At 43.9% G+C, this 25,679-nt stretch overlaps 1 protein-coding gene and 2 long non-coding RNA genes across 3 annotated transcripts in view; all 3 read right to left on the bottom strand.

Annotated features, from left to right (window-relative positions):
- LOC306961406 overlaps positions 1 to 25,679 on the bottom strand; it is a 174,736-nt gene that overhangs the window by 34,801 nt on the left and 114,256 nt on the right. The gene's annotated exons all lie outside the window — the stretch shown is intronic.
- On the bottom strand, positions 2,739 to 24,852 carry LOC306960431 (protein NLRC3-like; the record flags this gene model as incomplete). The annotated part of the gene is made up of 10 exons (XM_079552862.1): positions 2,739 to 3,265; positions 6,390 to 6,433; positions 6,529 to 6,702; positions 6,773 to 6,940; positions 7,005 to 8,781; positions 8,849 to 9,035; positions 9,138 to 9,201; positions 9,310 to 9,408; positions 24,130 to 24,216; positions 24,791 to 24,852. The coding sequence occupies 10 exons, from the start codon at positions 24,850 to 24,852 to the stop codon at positions 2,739 to 2,741; spliced, it is 3,189 nt and encodes a 1,062-aa protein (XP_079408988.1).
- Positions 13,581 to 14,610, bottom strand: LOC306961407. The gene is made up of 3 exons (XR_013792762.1): positions 14,541 to 14,610; positions 13,706 to 13,762; positions 13,581 to 13,621 (listed from the first exon to the last, which is right to left on the bottom strand). It is a non-coding gene; the product is annotated as an uncharacterized lncRNA (long non-coding RNA).

Below are 25,679 nucleotides of genomic sequence, written 5' to 3'. Positions count from 1 at the left end.
TGTTGGGTGAGTATTTGGGGAAAAGGTGAGTATTTGGTGAAGAGTTGACGACTTGACTGGACTGAAACGTGTTACTAACACAGGTTTTGTTTGAGTGAATGTGAATGGCTGAACTAATAACTTTATGTTTGTCTTGTCTTGTCTATGACTTGGACAGAACACCATGGTAAACATCTATGTGGGTATTTGATTTTGAATTTCCAGGTTTTTAACAGGTGCCGGGAAGCAGCAGTGGCTACAGAGTCACAAATCTGAGAAAAGAATGTTGTTTTGTCTATGTTTTCTTTGTTTTTGTTTTTTCTCTGTGTCCCTATTTTCAGACCGTAGAGGGATCACTACAGTTCAAGACTCACAGAACCAATATGCAGAATGAGAAGCCTATTTGAAACCATGGTTTGTGTGCAAGAAACTAATGATGGATCACAATAATTGTGCGGTTTGGTAAGATACTTGTTTCTTTATTTCTTTGTGTCAGGGACACAACATCCTGAAAACATTGTTTGTCAACACAGCCTATGGGAAAACAACTGAGGCCTCTTGACAAAATCCCGGGGTTTAAACAAGTCACATTTTTAATGCCCAAAACTATATCTTAATTTGTAGTATTTCTAATTGATAGAAATTTACCAATTTCTTCAATTCAAGACACACAAACACACGCCAGAGGAGCCGCCGACAGACACACAAACACACACCAGAGGAGCCGTGGACAGACACACAGACACACACCAGAGGAGCCGTGGACAGACACACAAACACACACCAGAGGAGCCGTGGACAGACACACAGACACACACCAGAGGAGCCGCCGACAGACACACAAACACACACCAGAGGAGCCGTGGACAGACACACAAACACACACCAGAGGAGCCGCCGACAGACACACAAACACACACCAGAGGAGCCGTGGACAGACACACAAACACACACCAGAGGAGCCGCCGACAGACACACAAACACACACCAGAGGAGCCGTGGACAGACACACAAACACACACCAGAGGAGCCGTGGACAGACACACAAACACACACCAGAGGAGCCGTGGACAGACACACAAACACACACCAGAGGAGCCGTGGACAGACACACAAACACACACCAGAGGAGCCGTGGACAGACACACAAACACACGCCAGAGGAGACGTGGACAGACACACAGACACACACCAGAGGAGCCGTGGACAGACACAAACACACACCAGAGGAGCCGTGGACAGACACACAGACACACACCAGAGGAGCCGTGGACAGACACACAAACACACGCCAGAGGAGCCGTGGACAGACACACAGACACACACCAGAGGAGCCGTGGACAGACACACAGACACACACCAGAGGAGCCGTGGACAGACACACAAACACACGCCAGAGGAGCCGTGGACAGACACACAAACACACGCCAGAGGAGCCGTGGACAGACACACAAACACACGCCAGAGGAGCCGTGGACAGACACACAAACACACGCCAGAGGAGCCGTGGACAGACACACAAACACACGCCAGAGGAGCCGTGGACAGACACAGACACACACCAGAGGAGCCGTGGACAGACACACAGACACACACCAGAGGAGCCGTGGACAGACACACAAACACACGCCAGAGGAGCCGTGGACAGACACACAAACACACGCCAGAGGAGCCGTGGACAGACACACAGACACACACCAGAGGAGCCGTGGACAGACACACAAACACACGCCAGAGGAGCCGTGGACAGACACACAAACACACGCCAGAGGAGCCGTGGACAGACACACAAACACACGCCAGAGGAGCCGTGGACAGACACACAAACACACGCCAGAGGAGCCGTGGACAGACACACAAACACACGCCAGAGGAGCCGTGGACAGACACACAAACACACGCCAGAGGAGCCGTGGACAGACACACAAACACACGCCAGAGGAGCCGTGGACAGACACAGACACACACCAGAGGAGCCGTGGACAGACACAGACACACACCAGAGGAGCCGTGGACAGGCACACAGACAAAATAAAGCGTCTGCTGCCGCTCACTGCAAAAAGTCAAGGATATTTTTTGGTTGAGCGTGTGATATGAGGAGTGTGGCGTGAGAGCGTGTGAAGGCACTCAAATGCGTGTGTCTCACGGTGAAACCGTGAGAGTTGGCAGCCCTGAGGCATGTATCTGCAGCGGTTCATCGTATAAAGAAGCTGCGGCGCAAAGCGGATCAATAAGAGGCGTCGGTTCTCCTTGTAGATATACTCGGTGCTGCTCCAATGGGACAAAAGAGCCACTACAAGGAGGCAGAAGAGCCGCATGCGGCTCCGGAGCCGCGGGTCGCCGACCCCTGGACTAGAACCACCTGAGACTGAGGAGTTTGCAAAAATCTACCTTCTACCTTCCAAATTACAGACATGGCGGATTCACACAGGAATAGAAGCTCTGAGGATGTCAGTAACTTTTTACTTGAGGTCATTCTGATCCTGTGTGAATAAGGCTTAAGAAGATCTTTCTGATGAGGGTGCTAATAATAAATCCACTTTACATTCATCACATATTCATTAAGCAAACAATGTTATTAATTCAGTTTGAGTTGTTTCTAATGACAGATGTTGAAAGAAGGATGTGTAATTTTTCAGAAAAAAACACCTAAAAAAACTCTCATGAGGGGTTTCTGAACCCCTTATTCTGAAACTCAAAATGGGCTCAGGAAAAGGTCATGTGACTGAAAGTCATCTGTATAATTGAGACTCTGATCCTCAGTCTGACAGAGACACTGAGGAGTCAGGTCCGATCCAAAACCCAGGGATCAGGGTGTGAGTGAAGGTGGTGTTGAAGGTGTGGAGGTGGATCAGTTCCTCAGAGGAGACTGTGTAGAAGGACAGAGAGCCAGCAGCACAGTCCACATACACCCCTACTGTCCCAGTGGAGGAGCCGGGCTGAGGGAGGTGGGTTCGTTTGTTTTTATGCCAAACAGAGAAACCATCTTTATAGCAGGACAGGCACCAGGACTGATCATTGCGTCCAAACAAACTGTCATCACCTCGTCCTTTCCTCTTGATTCTTCTGTAAGACACTGATATAAAAACCCTCCCTCTCCACTGGACCTCCCAGTAACAGCGCCCAGTCAGACCAGAGTCACACAGAAGCTGAGTCCATCCGTCAAATCTGTCCTGATGATCTGGATACGGCTGATCTTCTCTCACAAATGTGGCCTTCTTGTTGTTGTCAGACAGTTTGAGTTTCCTGTGAGCTGTGTTTGGATCCAGAGAGAGTTCAGTGAAATCTGAGGGAGAGAAAACACAGCAGCAGTTAGTCCCTGTTCACTCTTTAGAGGAGAACGACTTATATTGATTTGAAATGGACTCAAAGATTCAAATATAAATTTCAATATGTATGTGATTGATTTAATTGTTTAAAAAAAAATATGACACTGCACATTTTTAAGCCACAGTTTGTAACATTTCACCCCGACAATAGAATAAAACAGGAGCTTTAATTATTGTTTCTGTAAAAATGCTTCTGTTCCAAAGGCTTCACAGGATCGTCTGAGTGAAGCTGAGCTCATTTATTTATGTTTCAGTTTAGTTTCTCTTGTGACGTAGCCACACATAACCTGGAATGTTCTGAAGTGACATTTAACAAATATTTTCTTTCATATTAAAACTTGAATTCTTGTTAGCTGTCGCTGTTTGTAGTTTTTCTGTCGTGGACGATTCTTTATGTCCAGTTGTTCATTATAAAAACATTCATGACTTCCTTTGTCTTTGCTCCCCTGTCGCCGTATAAAAGTCATATATTTGATCATTTCATTTTGCAGAACAAGAGTCAGGTTTGACATTTGTCCTGTATTTCTTCAGTTTGGACCTTGTTCCTGTCGTCCAGATGAATGAAATCATGTTATTTTCCCATTAGGATATAATGGAGCCATGGCAGAACCTGGACTTTTCTCACATCAAACTTCACATTTTAAATCTCACTGTAATACAGGAAAAAAGTCACATATCTGTGATGTCAGCATTTCAATTGGAAGAAAAGGAGTTGAATTTGACATTTTCACTGCATTTCAGAACTTTCCACTTTTCTAACATTGTAACAGATGCATGTGTTTACAGTCAGTTTATACTGAAGCTGTGGCCCAGGGGAAACTACAGGATTTGTCTTTATGTTTTATGTAAACTACATGAATATTATTAACATTAACAAGTGATTTATGGACAATAATGTTGAGTGTGAAGAAACAGCTCAGTGGGAGCGTCACAATCAGGGGTTAGTTTAGAAGCAGAAAAGTCTCTGTTGAAAACGAGGCCCAGGTTTGTAAACCTGAGGAAACACAAGAATAAATCCAGACTGCAGCTCTTTGTCCAGGTTATTTTGTGTATTCAGGTCACTTTCAGCTGATAATTACTATTTATGCACACAAAAAAAAAGAGTTTAGGCTCCGCCCATATAAACACAAAGTTTACAAACTGAAGAATATGAACAGAGCCGGTGCTGGCCCTTCTGGGGCCCTAAGCAAAAACCCACATTGGGCCCTACAGTCGCATCCCATGGTTATTCGGCAAAGGGCAAAGGGCGGACCTATTTACGGTCAAAACAGTTCCACTGTCCAGTAAAGCAGAGCAGAAGTGGAAAATAATGACCTCAATTCAGGCCCTGCACCTCTGTGTGAGAACCACTAGCCACTAAGCCATTGTCCAACTGGGATTTAGGACGACTACTACTGGTCTATTTCCCCCATTATTTAAAATGGTAAATGGCAAATGGGCCCATTCTCTCACTTCTGGCCCTGACCCACAGTTTGGGAACCACTGATTTAAAACAAACTGAAACCTGCACCTGACGGTTATTTCAGTCTGACCACTGAGAATTAGCCTGTGAGTCGCCAACTCGTTATAGACTGTGCACATTCAGAGAACCAGAGTTACTGTAAGTTACTGTGCTCGTGAGAACCGTGTGGAATCAACTCCTCTTTGAGACAAAAAGGCCACAGACACGGCTTTACTCTGGTTTATTCATCAAACTACTGTCCTGATTCTCCACTAGACACAATGAGAAGAGTTTAAATGGGTGTGTGGCCGATGCCCCGAAAACACGAGCGCTGTGCCCGGGACCCGGGAGACATGATGCAGCCGTGCAGGAGCCACGGAGGAGCCGCACATGAGGGCAGTATGAGGGCAACATGAGGGCAGTATGAGGGCAACATGAGGGCAGCAGGAGGGCAGCATGAGGCGAAGCGAGCACCGGGAGACAGACGGCCGGGCGGGATGCGAGCGGAAAAGCACTGGCGTGTTGGGAGAGTGTCGGTCTCTCCTGCTCATCTACCTCAGCAGACTGTGCCGTTGTATGTGGCAAAGTAGGCGCCTGTCCCCGTAACAACACGTTGATTAATCAGTGAAACAACACCGTAGTTTGACTGAGATGCGGGGCCCTTACAGCCGCGGGGGCCCTACACACCTTGCGTAGTCTGCGTATAGGAAGAACCGGCTCTGAATATAAAACAACACTGGCTTTGCAAACTGTCAGAAAAAAAGAATTTTATGAAATACGGTAAAAATGTTAAATTTTACTGATTTTCTTCCAAATGAAACCCTGATGTCACACATGAAGTGATTTTATGCCTCATTTCAGTGAGATTTAAAAATAGAAGTTTTCAGGGTCAGATCCATTGGAAATGCCTTATTTCCATTATATTCAATAGAAAAAATACAGTGATTTTATTTATGTGCCGACAATGGGAATGAGCTCCAATCTGATGAAATACAATAAAAATGTTACATTTCACTCCTTTTCTTCCAAATGAATGAATTTCACTTCATCTGTGACACAAACACGGCTCTGGAAACAGACAAAGCCTCAGCTCTACAATTTATTACTACAAATATAATCACACTTTTGTGTCTTTGTGGAACAATTTCTTTCAGCTTTAAGTTTTGAAACTGGGATTTTAAGTTAAAATCCAGAACATTATTACATGTTTGATTGTTTTGGAAAAGTTTAAAGTAGTTCATGTGATTCATGCACAAAGTGGAAAAAAATATTGCAAATGTAGATGTTTTGGCTGTTTTTAGGCGTGTACATTTTTGTACACTAGGGGGCGACAGGGAGATGCAGATCTACCAAATAAAAGACATGAGAGAAAAACAAACACTAGATTCTCAAAATTTGGCTTAAAATATAAATATAAATATATAAATATTTAAAAATGTTCAAAATGAACACAGGATGAACACAGGGTTAAATGAACTTTCTCCAGAATAATAATGAAGGTCTCAGTTCTAAAGGTTTGAGTAAAAACAGCTCAAACTCTCCTGACGTCAATATCGCAGCTGTCGACACGAGAGAAACTTGTACAACAGCAAATCTTCTCAGAACAACCAACAAAAAAGTATATGAAGAGTCAGACTTACATCTGCAGATCGGGTTCATCCATCTTTCTCCAGCAGGACTCAGTCTGAAACAGACACAGACTCAGATAAACAGTTTGTTTGTGTCGACTGTAATAACTGTGTAATAACTGTGTAATAACTGTGTAATAATTGTCCTCACCTGAGAGAGGAGAGTGAGCAGTGGGGGTCCTCCTGTAGAGCAGTCAGGAGCTTTACTCCTGTGTCTCCTGGATGGTTGTAGCTGAGATCCAGGTCTGTCAGATGGGAGGGGTTGGACCTCAGAGCTGAGGCCAGAGCAGCACAGCCTTCCTCTGAGATCAGACACCCTGACAGTCTGAACACACAGGGTTAAACAGAGTCATAGAAATGACAAACTCACAGAGATGAAGAGTAAACCCTCTGACCTGAGCTGCTCCAGTTTACAGTGAGGACTCTTCAGTCCAACAGACAACATCTTCAGCCCCGAGTCCTTCAGGTCGTTCTTACTGAGGTCCAGGACTGTCAGACTAGAGGAGCTGAGGACTGAGGACAGAGCTTCACAGCTTCTCTCTGACAGGTTACAGTCACTCAGTCTGGAGAGAACACACTGTTTTAGGAGAAGTTTAGAAGGTTCATACTTACATAGACCTCACTCACAGAGCTTTGTTGGAGGCTTTGACCACTGGCAGCAGCCTGAGCAGAGCCTCCTCTGAAGCACAGTATTTCCTCAGCTCAAACTGCTCCAGAGCTTCTTCCGATGACAGTAAGATGAAGGCCAGAGCTGACCACTGAGCAGGAGACAGTCCACCTTCAGACAGACGTCCTGATCTCAGGTACTGTTGGACCTGCTCCACCAGAGAACCATCATTCAGTTCATTCAGACAGTGGAGCAGGTTGATGCTTCTCTCTGCAGACACTTCCTCACTCAGCTTCTGCTTGATGTACTCAGCTGTTTTCTGATTGGTCTGGGAGCTACTTCCTGTCTGTGTCAGCAGACCTTGGAGAAGGCTCTGATTGGTCGGCAGTGAAAGACCCAGGAGGAAGCGCAGGAACAAGTCAAGGTGTCCGTTTGGACTCTGTAAGGCCTGGTCCACAGCCGTCTGGTGAAGCAGTTTTAGTTCTCTGTTAAAACTGAACATTGCAGATGATGTTGTGGAGAGCAGGTTGAACCCAGTGTGGACGAAGGTCTGATGGACGTGAAGAGCAGCCAGAAACTCCTGCACACTCAGATGGATGAAGCAGTAGACCTTGTCCTGGTACAGGCCTGGCTCCTCTCTAAAGACCTGTGTGAAGACTCCGGAGTACACTGAGGCGGCTGCAGCGTCCAGCCCACACTCGCTCAGGTCACTCTCGTAGAAGATCAGGTTTCCTTTCTGCAGCTGCTCAAAGGCCAGTTTTCCCAGAGACTGCACCATCTTCCTGGTCTCTGGACTCCAGTGTGGGTCGTTCTCAGATCCTCCTTCATACTTGATGTTCTTGACTTTGGCCTGAACCACCAGGAAGTGGATGTACATCTGAGTCAGGGTCTTGGGCAGCTCTGCTCTCTCTCTGGTCTTCAGCACATGCTCCAAGACTGTGGAGAGGATCCAGCAGAAGACTGGCATGAAGCACATGATGTGGAGGCTTCGGGACGTCTTGATGTGGGAGATGATTGTGTGGGCCTCGTCTCTGAACCTGTTCCTGAAGTACAGCTCCTTCTGTGGGTCGCTGAACCCTCGCACCTCTGTCACCATGGAGACGCACTCAGCAGGGATCTGATTGGCCGCCGCGGGGCGTGTGGTTATCCAGAGGCGAGCGGAGGGAAGCAGGCTCCCCCTGATGAGGTTCACCAGCAGCTCCTCCACTGAGGCGCTCTCTGTGGGCTCCGTCAGGGCCTTGGTTTGGGTGAAGTCCAGAGGAAGTCTGCACTCGTCCAGACCGTCAAAGATGAAGAGCAGCTGCAGATCTTCAAAGCTGCTCACTTCTTCTGTTGCTCTAAAGAAGTGATGGAGCAGCTGCACCAGGCTGAAGCTCCTGTCCTTCAGCACATTGAGTGCTCTGAAAGTGAAGGGGAACAGCAGCTGGACGTCCTGGTGGGCTTTGCCTTCAGCCCAGTCCAGACTGAACTTCTGAGTGAGCAGTGTTTTCCCGATGCCAGCCACTCCCTTTGTCAGCACTGTTCTGACGGGCGCCTCTGTGTCCGCGGGGCCTTTAAACATGTCTTCACATGTGATGGCTGTCTCTGCTCCGCCTGCTTTCCTGGAGGCTGTTTCCATGTGTCTGACCTCATGTTCCTGGTTGACCTCTGAGGCCCCTCCCTCTGTGATGTAGAGCTCTGTGTAGATCTGCTGCAGGAGGGCGGGGCTTCCTTGTTTAGCCACGCCCTCAAACACACACTGACACTTCTGCTGCAGGTCACGCTTTAGTTTACGCTGAAGAACTCCAGAACATCTCCCTGAATGAAGACACAGACAGAGCCTGAGTCTCAGAGAAGATCAAATGACTGAGTGAAATGGACCTACTGCTCCACAGACGCTCAGCCAGCTCCTTCTGCTGCCTCCTCCTCAGGAAGTTCACAATGATCTTCAGAAAAGCCTCTCCATTCTCATCCTCATCAGGCTCTAAGCATTCTGGGTAATCTGTGCTCAGAACCGTGTGGAGCTTCTTCAGCTCCTTCTGGACAAAAGTGAAGATGTCCTCCTCCAGAAGCTGCACAGACACAATAGAAACAACACAAATGCAGTCAGTGTCAGATCTGTGTGAAACAAGTCCATTCATCTGAACATCTCCAAACTTCAGTGAAGGACACACCTTAAATATGGAGTCCAGCTGAGTGTGATGTTGCTGAGCTCTGAGCTCTGGAGCCTGCTCCACTCTGTGACAGAGACACAACAAACACCTCAGGATTCAGCTGTTTCTCTCACACTTTCAGAATCTCATTAAACCACTGTCTGTCCTTGTGTTTAAACAAACTCAATCTTACAGATCTGAGGAGAAGTTCAGTGGAGCCCACATGGACCGGTCGCTCCTGAGGGACTCACAGACGGGGCCTGGTTCATACGGAAGATGTTTCTGGAGGATCCTGAGACAAAGAATAAAACACATGGGACTGTGTTTTACTGTCTGATCCATGGGACTGTCCTGGATCAGACTCCGAAAAGGATCATCTGCTCCATCACAGAAACAATAGAATCTGATCAATAAACTAAGGCTTTTCCCCAAAGCCTAGGTACCTTGCCTTGCCTTGCCTTGGTGTTGAAGGCTGTGCCTCCAAACTCACTTCCTTCGTGTCCATCTGCTAATGGAACACATTTCAGAGGTAAAGGAAGTGACATCATAAAAAAGGAAAATATAGATGTGTTTAAGATGAGCCAGGGTAAGGGTGCCTTGCTCTCGCGGGGGCATCAGGTCTTGTGTGTCTATTGCACTGCCTGAGCCCGCCTCGCTCATCTTTAACATGCCTTGGGCCAGATCTTGTTGTTCATGGCGCAGACTGTAGAGCAGACGACTGCGCAGACGGGTGGCGCTCCTTGCAATCTTCAGTGTCATACCTGGCGCAAAAAGTGGGCAGGACAGGAGGGGGGGACAGACTCTCACTGTGATGTTGTGGTGCCGCCCCCTCCCCATGCTTTTCCCAGACCTGAGGAAGGCGGTGGGTTGCGAGGGGGGGTTCTCCTGTACACGCGTAACATGCGACATGCAGCGCGCAATGTCTAATAAAGATAAATCAAAAGATAAATAAAAAGAAATCAAACTGTCCCTCCGCTGCTGCAGCCACTCACTGCAGATCCAAGGTGAGCGGGCGGGACAGAGAGGCAGCAGCCTCGTGTTTGACACCGTTCGAATGCACAAAGTTACGAAATGTATAGGATTTAATTGATCAGAAACTGTCATATCGGCGGTGGAGGAGTTACAGAGTTATGCAGTAGTTGCAAGAAAACTGTAGCGTATTGGAACATTTGAGTTACAGCTGCAGGATTCTTGGAGCGGCTGAATTGGAAAAAAAAAAAGTTGCTATGCCCCTGTAATCCGCTTCTTTCTTTTGGACTGAGCTGTGGCTACACAAGAAACATCATCAGGAGGTAAAGACTGACACACGATGGAAATGTCTCCTTAAAACGCAGATTAGACCTGGTGTTGTGGCACTTGAAGGCGTGTGTGGTTTATTTATGGAAAACTGTTGTTGTTGTGGTGTTAGCCGTGTACGCGTTGATCTATCAAAGTAAGCCTGTGCGTAACCGACGCTCAACCAGACTTTTTAAGGCAATTTCGCTTTTGTTTTCAATTGTGCTTCTTGTAATGAACCACGCCTCAGTCGGCCTCTTTTTCTTAAATAACACCCTCTCCCGAGCGGCGCAGCCTTTAGGGCAACACCTGCGCCACATGCAAGATCGCGCAGGTACCACGTTGCGTTTAGAGTTGCGCACGGACTGCGGCAGTCACAAGATCTGGCCCAAAATGTTTCATCCAGGTGAGAGGGGAGGGTCTGTTGAGGAGGGGGGATTCTGACGCACTGGGTGGGTGAAAGTATAAATATATTTTTACAGACCAAAAATAAATAAGTAACAAGCAGTCAGAGATGATGAAACCTATCTGAATATACAAAATAAAACAAAAAACTTTAGAAATAACAATGTAAAAGTGCCTCATGTGAATTAAATTCAAAAGCCCACAAAACAAATCTGGTTCTTTTGTTGCTCCATGAAGTGATGAAATTTCCGTTTTTTTATGTGATATATATGTTACAAATTTCAAGTTAAAGGGACTAGATACAAGTTGGTCATTTTATACTCACTACTGCCACCTCAGGTCTTACACGTAACTGCAGGTTTTATATTAAAGGATCTCTATAATGTTATTTTAGCCATTCCAGTGTAAAGTATAGGCATTCATATGATATATTGTACCACTACCACTATGGAGCACTGATTTAGTGATGAATATAAGTATTTTCTGGAGGTATTTTTCAAACCCGGAAGACAAAACTCCGCCCGTCTTTCCGAGCTAATCCGCTGGAGTTTACATCTGCAACACAGCTTCATAAATGGCTAACACACACGCTCACACACACACACCCTAACACACACGCTAACACACACGCTAACACACACGCAAACACACACGCCAACACACACACTAACACGCACGCTAACACACACGCTAACACACATGCAAACACACACGCTAACACACACGCTAACACACACGCTAACACACACGCGGACACACACACGCTAACACACACGCTCACACACACCCTAACACACACGCTAACACGCACGCTAACACACACGCTAACACACACGCTAACACACACGCTGACACACACACACTAACACGCATACCCGTTTATACTACCTAGTGGGGTCCCATGTCAAGACACAGCCTTGTGGGATCCACCCTTTCTGAATGAGCTGGAGACACCGTTTCAACTCCTAAAATCATGATATTTTTTTGCTAACACAGGGGTCACTTTGAACTTCAGATACACACCGGTTTACTGGGTGCTTCGCGGGGTCCACCCTTTCTGAATGAGCTACAGACACGGTTTTAACTCCTAAAATTGTGATAATTTTTATTTAACAAAGTAGTCACCTGAAACCTACAACACACTCGTGTTTTCTAGTCAGTAGGGTCACCCTAACATGACACAGTCTTGTGGGACCCACTCACCCCCCATCCCACCCCCCACTCCGGTCCCCATTATGTTACTTTATATCTGTGTTACAGTATTTTTATGGTCATGACTGGTTCTTTGCTTTAATATGAAGAAAATGAGCTTGACAGGCCATACCATCAGTGCAACAACATCAAGTAATCCTTTTGATTACTCTTTGTCTACTATTATAAAGATACAAACTGAATTTTATGAAACATTTTATTTTGTATACACAAATAACTATAGACAATCAGAAAGGCCTGATATGACAAAAGCGTAAACAAGTTAATGCCATTGGCCAGAAGAGTGGAAACAAATTTGAATGACCCATGTCGTGTGCCACAAAAACGTAATTAGACACTGTTCAGAATTCAACACAAAAGCGTAACTGTGTCAATCAATGTACGTTTGGAACGGAAAAAAACTTGACTCTCAGTCATACAGGAGTTATCAATTTTCAATGAAGGTTCTTCAGTCATCTTCTGTACTCTGTAGTTGAAGTCTGGAACGTTTCGCCTCTCATCCAAAAGGCTTCGTCAGCGAACTAAGGTTCAGCTCATCCCGCAGTCTAGATAAAGACCCCAAGGAGGGGTTGAGCTTGGGCTGGACTGCGCTGAGCTGAACCTTAGTTTGCTGACAAAGCCTTTTGGATAAGAGGCGAAACGTTCGAGATTTCAACTACAGAGTACAGAAGGCGACTCAAGAACCTTCATAAAGACTAAACCTAATGATGACACTCAGTCAAGTATGTGAATTTGTGCTATAACTATTTGGCATTTTATCTTAGACATGTCTTTTGGTTGGGCTTTGTTCGTATTGGGATTGGGAGAGCGTGAAAACATGCTCTGCGATTGGACTGATACAAAACTTTGGAACTTTGCTAAGAGCCAATCAAATCTCAGATGGTCTTTTGAACAGAAACAAAAAGCAGTAGTGGGCGGGTGGCGTCCTGACTCCTGAATCACGTCCTGAGCCTGTGCTTTCAAAATGTGCAGTTCTTTTTAACCGTCAGATTAATGATTTGAAAATAAGCCATTTAAGATTGATTTTGTTTCATTAAAAGAAAAATCGATTGAATGATGCACCGAACTCTTTATCGAGCTCTTTTTGCGCTTTTTTTATTACCTGCATGGATTCGATTATTAATGTAGAACTTAATGCCTGACCAGGTTCGATTTTGAAGTTCTTCTGGAGAGGCCTCAATGCAAGCCATGCAATCGTACTTCCCTGGAACTTTTCCTGCCTGTATGAATGACATGAGGGTCTTCTCCACCGCTCGCACTTCATCAGCTGACCAGGTCCTTCTCACAGGTTCTAGAAAAGAAAAAAAAAGAATCAAAAAAGAATGGGCGAGACAGTTTTCACACAGACACCAGTTAGATAAAGGGGGGTCTTGAAGGTAGAAAAGTGCTATATAGGTTGAAACCATTTACCATTAGTTAACTTTGCATTTATAATAATATAATCATATTTAATCAATCTTCATGTTTATTCTCCACGTGAACAAAGCACAGACTTTGGCAGTAAAGTAAAATGGATATTAGGTCATTGGAAGTTTGGATGATTTCATTTTGATTTAGTCAACAGAAATATCTAAGTGCTGTGTTGCCGTGTCCTTCATGATTCATTGGAATTCCTATAAAAGGATTTATCAAGATTCAGATAATTGTTCAACCCTAGTGCCTGGCCAATCTAAACTAGACAGCAAATGTAAAAGTACCTGTTTGATGGCCACCTTCAGGGCCCACATTCCGCTGCTCTCCTTGAATGGTTGATTCTGAACACAGGAAACATTAAAACATAACACCACTAACCAAGTGTTGGTGCCTGATACAAGGTCTCCTGTCTTCCATTTTACTTTTCATATTTCAAGTTGTAATCATAAAATATTATTCATAATTATTTAAATGCATGTAAAATACAATAAAATATTTTTCATGACATTCAAATTATGTTAAATCAAATAGAAATACAGTAGACTGTATGAGAATATTCATAACTGCAAAACATTAACATAATAGTGAGGGCTTTGTGCGCAATAGCCAATAACCTGGCTCAGTCCTGGTCAGTCCTGACGCAGACCGCGGCTCTGCCATCTCTATTACAGAAGTTTAGCAAGTTATAGCTTTGCTTCGCTATAAGTGAGGCTACATCTATGAAATATATCTTTGCTTCGCTCCATTTGCGCTGAAGCCGCTCAGTACCTGCACACGTTCATGTTGCTTTTTTAAGACTCGCTGAGGGTCATATATTGATGTTTGGAGAAAAAAAGAACCGGAAGTTGGCACCAATTTGATTTTTTGATACCGCCTCCGACCGAAGCTTTTCGGTCGGTTCCAAGTAGGAACCGTTTAACGGTGCCCATCCCTAATATTATGTCATTATAATCTTTGATAAAAAATGGCTCATGACCGGCTTCGTCACAATGACAGAAATTATTAGTGAAACCACTAGGTGAGACATTCAAAATGCAATGAGCTAGATTCTAACAATGTTCCAACTTTCTGCTAACCTACAGTGACTTCCGTAAAGTTTCACAGCATTAAAACGCTCACCTTGCAAAGTTGTCTCCAGCCTTTTCTCTGTTTCTGACAAGTCACTATCTTCAGCCTCCACCACTTTCTCTGGACAGACACAATACTATAATTGTTATTACGTTCTTTCGATTTGAGGGAAAGTCTCTTTCATTACCGTGTGTACGTGTCAATTGCCTGGACATTTTGTTTCTATAAACTCGTCCACCATCTTTCTTTTTCCGTAGCTTCATGGTGGACACATTCATCTTCTTTACTGGTTCATCATTTGAGCCATCATAGTCGTCACTCTCACGGTCTTTAGAAGTACTGGGAACTTTTCTTTTTCTGTACTTTTTTACTTTTTTTCCCTTTGCTGCTTTGTTGAAAATGGCGTCTGACATTCGACCTGCTTCTTCTGTGGATTCTTCCCGTATGGACTGTTTTGACGGACTGTACTTTGAGCCACTGCTCACAGTTAGGCTGAGAGAGTCGTCACCAGAGCCAGGAACCACATCTTCAGAATGAGGAAACGCTTTATCCAGGTACTCTTGAGAAAGCTGCATAGAAGGACAAAAAAATCTGAAGATATATCTATATCTATATTGGTGTCCCTATAGGTGGTCCTATATGTGTCCCTATAGGTGTCCCTATAGGTGTAGGTGTCCCTATAGATGTCCCTATAGTTATAGGTGTCCCTATAGATGTCCCTATAGATGTCCCTATAGATGTCCCTATAGTTATAGGTGTCCCTATAGTTATAGGTGTCCCTATAGATGTCCCTATAGTTATAGGTGTCCCTATAGTTATAGGTGTCCCTATAGATGTCCCTATAGTTATAGGTGTCCCTATAGATGTCCCTATAGTTATAGGTGTCCCTATAGTTATAGGTGTCCCTATAGATGTCCCTATAGTTATAGGTGTCCCTATAGGTGTCCCTATAGGTGTAGTTATAGGTGTCCCTATAGTTATAGGTGTCCCTATAGGTGTCCCTATAGGTGTAGTTATAGGTGTCCCTATAGGTGTAGGTGTCCCTATAGGTGTAGTTATAGGTGTCCCTATAGGTGTAGGTGTCCCTATAGGTGTAGTTATAGGTGTCCCTATAGGTGTAGTTATAGGTGTCCCTATAGGTGTCCCTATAGGTGTAGGTGTCCCTATAGGTGTCCCTATAGATGTCCCTATAGGTGTAGTTATAGGTGTCCCTATAGGTGTCCCTATAGATGTCCCTATAGGTGTAGTTATAGGTGTCCCTATAGATGTCCCTATAGATGTCCCTATAGATGTCCCTATAGGTGTAGTTATAGGTGTCCCTATAGATGTCCCTATAGGTGTCCCTATAGATGTCCCTATAGATGTCCCTATAGGTGTAGTTATAGGTGTCCCTATAGATGTCCCTATAGGTGTCCCTATAGATGTCCCTATAGATGTCCCTATAGGTGTAGTTATAGGTGTCCCTATAGGTGTCCCTATAGGTGTCCCTATAGATGTCCCTATAGATGTCCCTATAGGTGTAGTTATAGGTGTCCCTATAGATGTCCCTATAGATGTCCCTATAGATGTCCCTATAGATGTCCCTATAGGTGTAGTTATAGGTGTCCCTATAGGTGTCCCTATAGATGTCCCTATAGATGTCCCTATAGGTGTAGTTATAGGTGTCCCTATAGGTGTCCCTATAGATGTCCCTATAGGTGTCCCTATAGATGTCCCTATAGATGTCCCTATAGGTGTAGTTATAGGTGTCCCTATAGATGTCCCTATAGATGTCCCTATAGGTGTCCCTATAGATGTCCCTATAGATGTCCCTATAGATGTCCCTATAGGTGTAGTTATAGGTGTCCCTATAGATGTCCCTATAGGTGTAGTTATAGGTGTCCCTATAGGTGTCCCTATAGGTGTCCCTATAGATGTCCCTATAGATGTCCCTATAGGTGTAGTTATAGGTGTCCCTATAGATGTCCCTATAGATGTCCCTATAGATGTAGTTATAGTTGTCCCTATAGTTATAGGTGTCCCTATAGATGTAGTTATAGGTGTCCCTATAGTTATAGGTGTCCCTATAGGTGTAGGTGTCCCTATAGGTGTCCCTATAGGTGTAGTTATAGGTGTCCCTATAGATGTCCCTATAGATGTAGGTGTCCCTATAGGTGTAGTTATAGGTGTCCCTATAGGTGTAGCTATAGGTGTAGGTGTCCCTATAGGTGTCCCTATAGGTGTAGGTGTCCCTATAGGTGTAGGTGTCCCTATAGGTGTCCCTATAGGTGTAGGTGTCCCTATAGGTGTCCCTATAGGTGTAGTTATAGGTGTCCCTATAGATGTCCCTATAGATGTAGGTGTCCCTATAGGTGTAGTTATAGGTGTCCCTATAGGTGTAGCTATAGGTGTAGGTGTCCCTATAGGTGTAGCTATAATGTGTTTGTGATGGCACTGGGGCCAATCATAAAGTTGTCCATTCACCCGAGACTACATGGGTGTCAGAAGTGAGAGGAAAATAAAAATGTAAAGTTGTTGCTGTGAGAACTTACAAATACACTTTCAGTTCTCTCCAGGGGTGGGGCATCTGCAGCAGCATCAGCAAGCATAGAGAGTTGGTTTTCTGTACCATGTTGTGTAGTCTATGGAAGAATGCAATGATTCAAGTTTACACCAAGTTTTGTGGTTTCTTATTAAAGACAAACAAAAAGGAATCTGTGAACTTAAATCAGACAACTGCTTGTTCATTCAATTCTATTGTGTAAACTTACTGAAATAGTGTTGGTTGTATTGGAGTGTAGAATATCTGAGTGGTCAGCATCCATGCAGGTTTGATTTCCAGGAGCATCTTGTGAATTCTATGGAAGAAGAACAGTATTGTCAGTAGATGACTTTCCCAATTTAACACAAGTCAAAAGCATTGCAACAGTTTATTATTTTACCTTTAGCACCTCAGTTGTTTCCTGAGCTGGTTTAACCCCTTTCATTTTGGACTTTGCTGCTGCTTTCCGGGGTTTCGCCTTTTTATTCAATTTCTTTACCTGAAACATATAATGGGACAAACTGAGCAAAAAAATACGAGCCTTCAGCCTGAGGGTTGAAGTAAACTCTTTGCAATACAAAACACTTTACTATATAGTGATCGCTCATTCTAAAGTCCAGGATACAGACTTTTACAACATTTCATTATACTGTGCTTCTAGTTCTTTAGTTGTCCATCATTGCATTGTGACATACTTTGTTTTAAAAGTAATTAAATATATTAAATAAATATTCCAAAGTTGAATGGTGAAAAAATTGTGTACATAACACAGAAAAGGCATGTTCCTGAAACCAATCTATCAGGTCTTGCATTTTGAGAGGCAAGTTTTTTTTTCTTGCTTGTAAATAAAATATATTTCTGGATCTTATCACTAGAATCCTGATTAATAGCCAGTGTTTTTACTGCCCACTTCTAAACATGACATGGCTTGTCGCTGTAACTGCTGATTGTCACAATAAACAGTATTAATGAAATGCTGCACTCGTATGCAGAAGGAGGGCACAAAACTTAACATGATGCAGGCATGGGGTGAGCTACAAGCTTTACATTAGAGCTCCACTTAAACAAAATACTTTAGGACTGAGAGAAATCTGAGACAACACAGGTAAAAAAAAAATACAGTTAATGCTGACTCAAAATAGACTAAAGACCAACAAGCTAAGCTAGCCAACTAGCAGTACTGCACACAAGGACCGCATAAAATGTGTAAAATTTGCAATTGCAGAAATCGAAACTCAAATAAGCTAATATAGCTAATTTGAATAAATATAACAGTAACATTATGATTGACTTACCCTGTTTTCATTTCTGTTGCCTTTCATCTCTGTGTCCGTCGTGTGCTGCAGTCTGCCTGGCCACACTGATTGCAAACACCTGTCCTCCCCTCAACGAGCACATGGAGTGGGGGAGGGGAACCGAGGTGGTCCTTGTGGGGACCGCGATGTGTGTCCTTTTCAAATTATTTATTTATTCATTTGTATTTGATGCTTTCTCGCTACAGGCAAATGTAACATGTTTGAAATGTTTAAAATGAAAAAAAAATATATAACAAAATCTTTAACCTGTGTGGTCTTCACTCTATAAGCACATGGAGTGGGGGATGGGCGCATATGCGGTGTGGGGACTCGGAATCTCAGGAACTGTGTTTCCTTTTTTATTTATTTTTTATTTCAGATTTTTTGTTGCCATTAGCAGATAAACATAACTTCTTAAAATAGTAATAATTAAACATTAACAAAAAACAAACAAACAAAAAACGAGTAGGTCTACATAAGCTACACTCTATAAGCACACGGAGTGGGGGATGGGCGCATATGCGGTGTGGGGCCTCCAAATCTCAGGAACTGTGTTTCCTTTTTTATTTTGTTTTTATTTCAGATTTATTTTTTTGCCACTAGCAGATAAATATTACTTTTTAAAAATAGTACTAATTAAACATTAACAAAAAACAAACAAACACAACACGAGTAGGTCTACACGAGCTGCACTCTATAAGCACACGGAGTGGGGGATGGGTGTATGGGTGGGGTCGGTGTGGGGCCTCCAAATCTCAGGAACCGTGCTTCTTGCAGTCTGCCATACTGAACGCGCCCACCTGTCCTTCCCTCATGATGGAGTGGGGGAAGGGCACCAAGGTGGGTCTTGTGGGGACTCTGATGTGTGTCCTTTTAAAATGATTTATTTATGCATTTTTATTTGATGTTTCCGCGTTTCAGCGAAATGTAACATGTTTAAAATATGTCAAAGGAGAAAAAACATTACATGAACTGTTTCAACTATGTGGTCTTCACTCTGTGAGCACATGGAGTGGGGGATGGGTGCATATGCGGTGTGGGGACTTGGAATCTCATGAAATGTGTTTCCTTTTTTATTCATTTTTATTTCATATTTTTGTTGCCATTAACAGGTCTACAAGAGGGGGGGTGCCCCGTGTCTGGGGCTAGGGGCTGTCCGTTCATTACCTTTATGAACAGAATTTCCAGGCGGTTTGGGAACCTCAGGATCTCATCTCTGCTTTAGCCGAGATAATGTTGTTCTGTGTGACCATCAGTGTGTCCTGGGGTGGTTTGCAGACAACTAAAACTCAACAAAAAATGTAATGCATCACTTCTGTCTTTGCTCCTAATTTTCTGTCAAAATGTATACATTTCAGAGTGGCCTTTTATTGTAGGCACAGCCTCATTTCATTCAATGTGGCATCCTATGTTTCTGAAACACCACCTTTTTCATATCGGCATAGATCTCAAACATGGACTAAATTGATTGAAATGCTGTCAAACCAGAACATATATTGTAACCCATCTTAGATATAAGCTTTAGTCATCTCTTTAACAACTTGCAAATTCAGTTTTCCTAGTAATGTGCAATCTAACGATACTTGTATCACCCATGCAAGAGTTTGTTCTCTGTTACGAAATTAAACAAGACGGTGCGCACCGGTGGGTAGGTGGGATGCTAAATAACAAATAGCCCTCTTGTGCATGTGTAAATTATTATTATTATTATTGTGCTCCTCAACTAACAGCTCCTACAAAACCAACACTGAGCCACGGTGTTTACCTGATACTGTATGTGCTATGATTGAAAGGAATTGGTAATCTAACATAATGCTAGGTGGTGTTAGCTGCAGCTATGCCAATGCTGCTATATGTCTCGATGGGACACATACTGCCTAAAGATTTTGCTTTGCGCCAACAATTTACATATGCATGTGAAGTACATTACATCAATTTGAGGTTTATTTTGTTAAAGTGGCTACTATGATTTTTCTTTTATGATTAGATGCCATTAGCAGCTCAAGCTTTGGCAAACACTGACCTCAGTCCTAGCTAATATTTCCTTGTTTGGCCATGGTTATTGAATTGAGATGTATTTAAATACAAATAGCACATTAAGTTTATATATAGATTTGTACGAGTACTTTTATGTAACACAATATATTCAAAACACAATATCCTTATGGGGACCTTGCAATATTCATATTGATCACATGGGTACACACACCACACATGTCCTTATGGGGACCGTCCAGTTCCCGCCACCAAGTTACACACATCACAAATGTCCTTATGGGGACCGTCCATTTCCCGCCACTGGCCATTAAGTTACACACACAAGGATCCTTGTGGGGTCCTTGCAGTACCCACTGTTGACCACCAGGGTATACACACTTACACACATTTAGTCAGGAAAACTGACCTCCAGGGGCCTTTTCTTGATTTTTACAGAAACGGCATCAGGAACATTAGAATTGCATTTTCCATTGATTTCTATGGTGGGACTTGTGGGGTCCGGGGTTCGGGCCCCACGAGGTAAAACTGGTCCCCATGAGGTGAGTCAAATCTCAGGTTGCGGACCCCACTAGAATATAAAAACGAGAACACACACGCTCACACACACCCTAACACACACGCTAACACGCACGCTAACACACACGCTAACACACATGCAAACACACACGCTAACACACACGCTAACACACACGCTAACACACACGCTGACACACACACGCTAACACACACACTGACACACACGCTAACACACACACACGCTAACACGCACGCTAACACACACGCTAACACACATGCAAGCACACACGCTAACACACACGTTAACACACACGCTAACACACACGCTAACACACACGCTAACACACACACACGCTAACACGCACGCTAACACACACGCTAACACACACGCTAACACACACGCTGACACACACACACTAACACACACGCTCACACACACCCTAACACACACGCTAACACGCACGCTAACACACACGCTAACACACATGCAAACACACACGCTAACACACACGCTAACACACACGCTAACACACACGCTGACACACACACGCTAACACACACACTGACACACACGCTAACACACACACACGCTAACACGCACGCTAACACACACGCTAACACACATGCAAGCACACACGCTAACACACACGTTAACACACACGCTAACACACACGCTAACACACACGCTAACACACACACACGCTAACACGCACGCTAACACACACGCTAACACACATGCAAGCACACACGCTAACACACACGTTAACACACACGCTAACACACACGCTAACACACACGCTAACACACACGCTAACACACACGCTAACACACACGCTAACACACACGCTGACACACACACGCTAACACACACACACTGACACACACGCTAACACACACACGCTTACACACACGCTAACACACACGCTAACACACACGCTGACACACACGCTAACACCGACGCTAACACACACGCTAACACACATGCTAACACACACACGCTAACACACACACGCTAACACACACACTAACACACACAGGCTAACACACACACGCTAACAAACACGCTAGCACACACGCTAACACACACGCTAACACACACACGCTAACACACACAGGCTAACACACACTCTAACACACACGCAAACACACACGTTAACACACACACTAACACACACGCTGACACACACGCTAACACACACGCTAACACACACGCTAACACACACGCTAACACACACACGCTAACACACACAGGCTAACACACACGCTAAAACACACGCAAACACACACACTAACACACACGCTAACACACACGCTGACACACACGCTAACACACACGCAAACACACACACTAACACACACGCTAACACACACGCTGACACAAACGCTAACACACACGCTAACACACACGCTAAAACACACGCTAACACACACGCTAACACACACACGCTAACACACACGCTAACACACATGCTAACACACACCCACTAACACACACACGCTAACACACATGTTAACACACACGCTAACACACACAGGCTAACACACACAGGCTAACACACACAGGCTAACACAAACATGCTAACACACACGCAAACACACACGCTAACACACACGCTAACACACACGCTAGCACACACGCTAACACACACGCTAACACACACGCTAACACACACACGCTAACACACACGCTAACACACACGCTAACACACATGTTAACACACACACGCTAACACACACGCTAACACACACACGCTAACACACACGCTAACACACAAGCTAACAAACACGCTAACACACATGCTAACACACACACACTAACACACACACGCTAACACACACACGCTAACACACACACGCTAACACACACGCTAACACACAAGCTAACACACACGCTAGCACACATGCTAACACACACACACTAACACACACACGCTAACACACACACTAACACACACACGCTAACACACACATGCTAACACACACACGCTAACACACATGCTAACACACACAGGCTAACACACACAGGCTAACACACACAGGCTAACACAAACATGGTAACACACACGCTAACACACACGCTAACACACATGCTAACACACACACGCTAACACACACACGCTAACACACACGCTAACACACATGCTAACACACACATGCTAACACACACATGCTAACACACACAGGCTAACGCACACACGCTAACACACACTCTAACACACACGCTAACACACACACTCTAACACACACTCTAACACACACACTAACACACACGCTAACACACACATGCTAACGCACACGCTAACACGCACGCTAACACGCGTTTTGATTCTCACCGTTCTGTCTTGGCCGCTCCATCACATTATGGGACTCGTTGGTTAAAAAAGTTAATCACAGTAGGTTAGAAAGAGTTCCATCTTCACAACTTCCACTGCAAACAGGGGGTGCGTTTGTTTTTGCAGCAGGGGCAGCGCTGTTTCTTTCTTACGACAGAGATAATGAAAAAGCTGTTTTACAAATTAACATCAGGCCATAAGGCATTACATTACAGACATCGGGCTCTTCCTGTTTGACACTATGATGTAAAAACGTCAGAGTGTCACAGCTCAGTGGTTTACAGGAGAGGGCGGAGCAACTGCTGAGAGAGCACTGTCTGCAGAGCCATTAAACAAGTCATTTTATTTAAGTGCTTTAACAAGTCGCACAAAACAGCACCACCTCTTTTCTTTTCTTGAGAGCCGTGTTGCATTATGGGTGATTTGGCTTGAGCAAGGCAGCAAAGGCTACACTGATGTATCATTGGTGTATTAGCCACATGCTAACCAAAGGGAGGACACATGCCTCCAGATGGCTTGAACATTGGAACAGCACTTGGGCGGTGTGTGATGATGTAGATGCCTGACCACGCCCACTTCAGATCAAGGGAAGGCGAGTACCGAGGCTTTGGGAAACAGCCTAAATCTACTGTTAAGTGTTGTACGTTTTCATTTTTATTATTGTTTTGGGAAGCAGGAGTTGACGGGGACGTTGTTGGGATCCCACAGGGAACAGTCCTCTCACTGCTTCTATTCACTGCATACACTTCAGACTTTAATATTTCTGAGAGGGTGGACTCAGCGGAAATCTGAAGTTTATTTTAAGAGATTCATATTTGATTTCAAAATCCACTTTATAAAGAATAAAAGGTTACTTTAAAACAATGAATCACTGAAGTTCCTCAAACAGAGACCACACAATATATTCCTGATAATTCTTAAACCCAAACTCTAAAATGTCATTAACATAAAGTGGCGTCGAAGTGAGTCTGACTTACTGTGAACCATGTTTTCTTTTAAAATTAATCCCGCGATTATTTGAGCGTTCACTTCTCACTGACACCGGGCCGATCCCAGGAGCAGATCTGTGAACACAAGAGAGACTTTAGGTCTGATTCTGATATAAAGAACAGAGTTAGAGACTCTGATATAAAGAACAGAGTTAGAGACTCTGATATAAAGGACAGAGTTAGAGACTCTGATATAAAGAACAGAGTTAGAGACTCTGTTATAAAGAACAGAGTTAGAGACTCTGATATAAAGAACAGAGTTAGAGACTCTGATATAAAGAACAGAGTTAGAGACTCTGATATAAAGAACAGAGTTATAGACTCTGATATAAAGGATAGAGTTAGAGACTCTGATATAAAGGACAGAGTTAGAGACTCTGATATAAAGGACAGAGTTAGAGACTCTGATATAAAGGACAGAGTTAGAGACTCTGATATAAAGGACAGAGTTAGAGACTCTGATATAAAGGACAGAGTTACAGACTCTGATATAAAGGACAGAGTTAGAGACTCTGATATAAAGGACAGAGTTAGAGACTCTGATATAAAGGACAGAGTTAGAGACTCTGATATAAAGGACAGAGTTAGAGACTCTGATATAAAGGATAGAGTTAGAGACTCTGATATAAAGGACAGTGGTGGATCTCACCTCTGAGCTTTGGGGTCAGTGGTTTTAGACGCTCCGTCGTCTCTGAACTCTCTCTCCTCCATCGTGTGTCCAGCTCTGACTCGCTCTGAGACTGAGGGAAACTAAGAATCAAAATAACAGACACTGAAAGGTGAATGCAAACACTTTATGAGTCTATGGTCATGAAGATTAGATCAGAAAGACAATCTGTGTTAAAAGATCAACCAGAGCAGAACATTTAATGAACACAGACACAAATATCTATTTAAAAGAGTCCGGGGGTTTTCTGTCATGAGGAAACAACAAAATGTCACACAGACTTACTCAACTATATGAGTTCAGCCAAAGAGTGTGATGTGTTTGTGTGAGCTCTCAGTCGTACAGGAGTTTTCCATCATTTGTTCATGAAAGTGTGACAGATCATGTTATAAATGTAAAACGAGTGAAAAAGCTGCTCCAGTCTTTACACATTTGTTTCTTTCTTGGATCCAGCTCCTTCTGTTTTTGGTCTTTTTCTGTTTTGACAGATCATGTTCCTCACTGGGAGCTGCTTCATGGACTTTGTAGCTCCAGAACCTACAGGACCAGACTGGCCTCAGACTTTGTTCAGTTTGGGCTTTGATCATCGGGTCTCGTCTCCACTCGTCCATTCTCTTCATTTGCTTTAACACAGCAGCTTTATTTGACCAAGATATTCAGATATTTCATCACTGTTTAAGTCGTCATTATTAACTTTCATGTTCTTTACTATTACATTTATTTAGGAACTCGTCATTTTTAAGAACATTTTCTCTAAAGGCTTTTTCTCTCTCTCTGGGGACGATATTTGCAGCTCCTTCACTTCACATTCAAACTCTTGTACTTAATATTTTGTTATATTTAGAAGAATCGAATTTCTATTCAAAGTTTT

This window comes from Gobius niger, assembly GCF_951799975.1.
Source record: "Gobius niger genome assembly, chromosome: 3".
Classification (NCBI taxonomy): Eukaryota; Metazoa; Chordata; class Actinopteri; order Gobiiformes; family Gobiidae; genus Gobius; species Gobius niger.
Note: the sequence above shows the minus strand (reverse complement) of the source record. Positions and strands in the feature narration are given on the sequence as shown.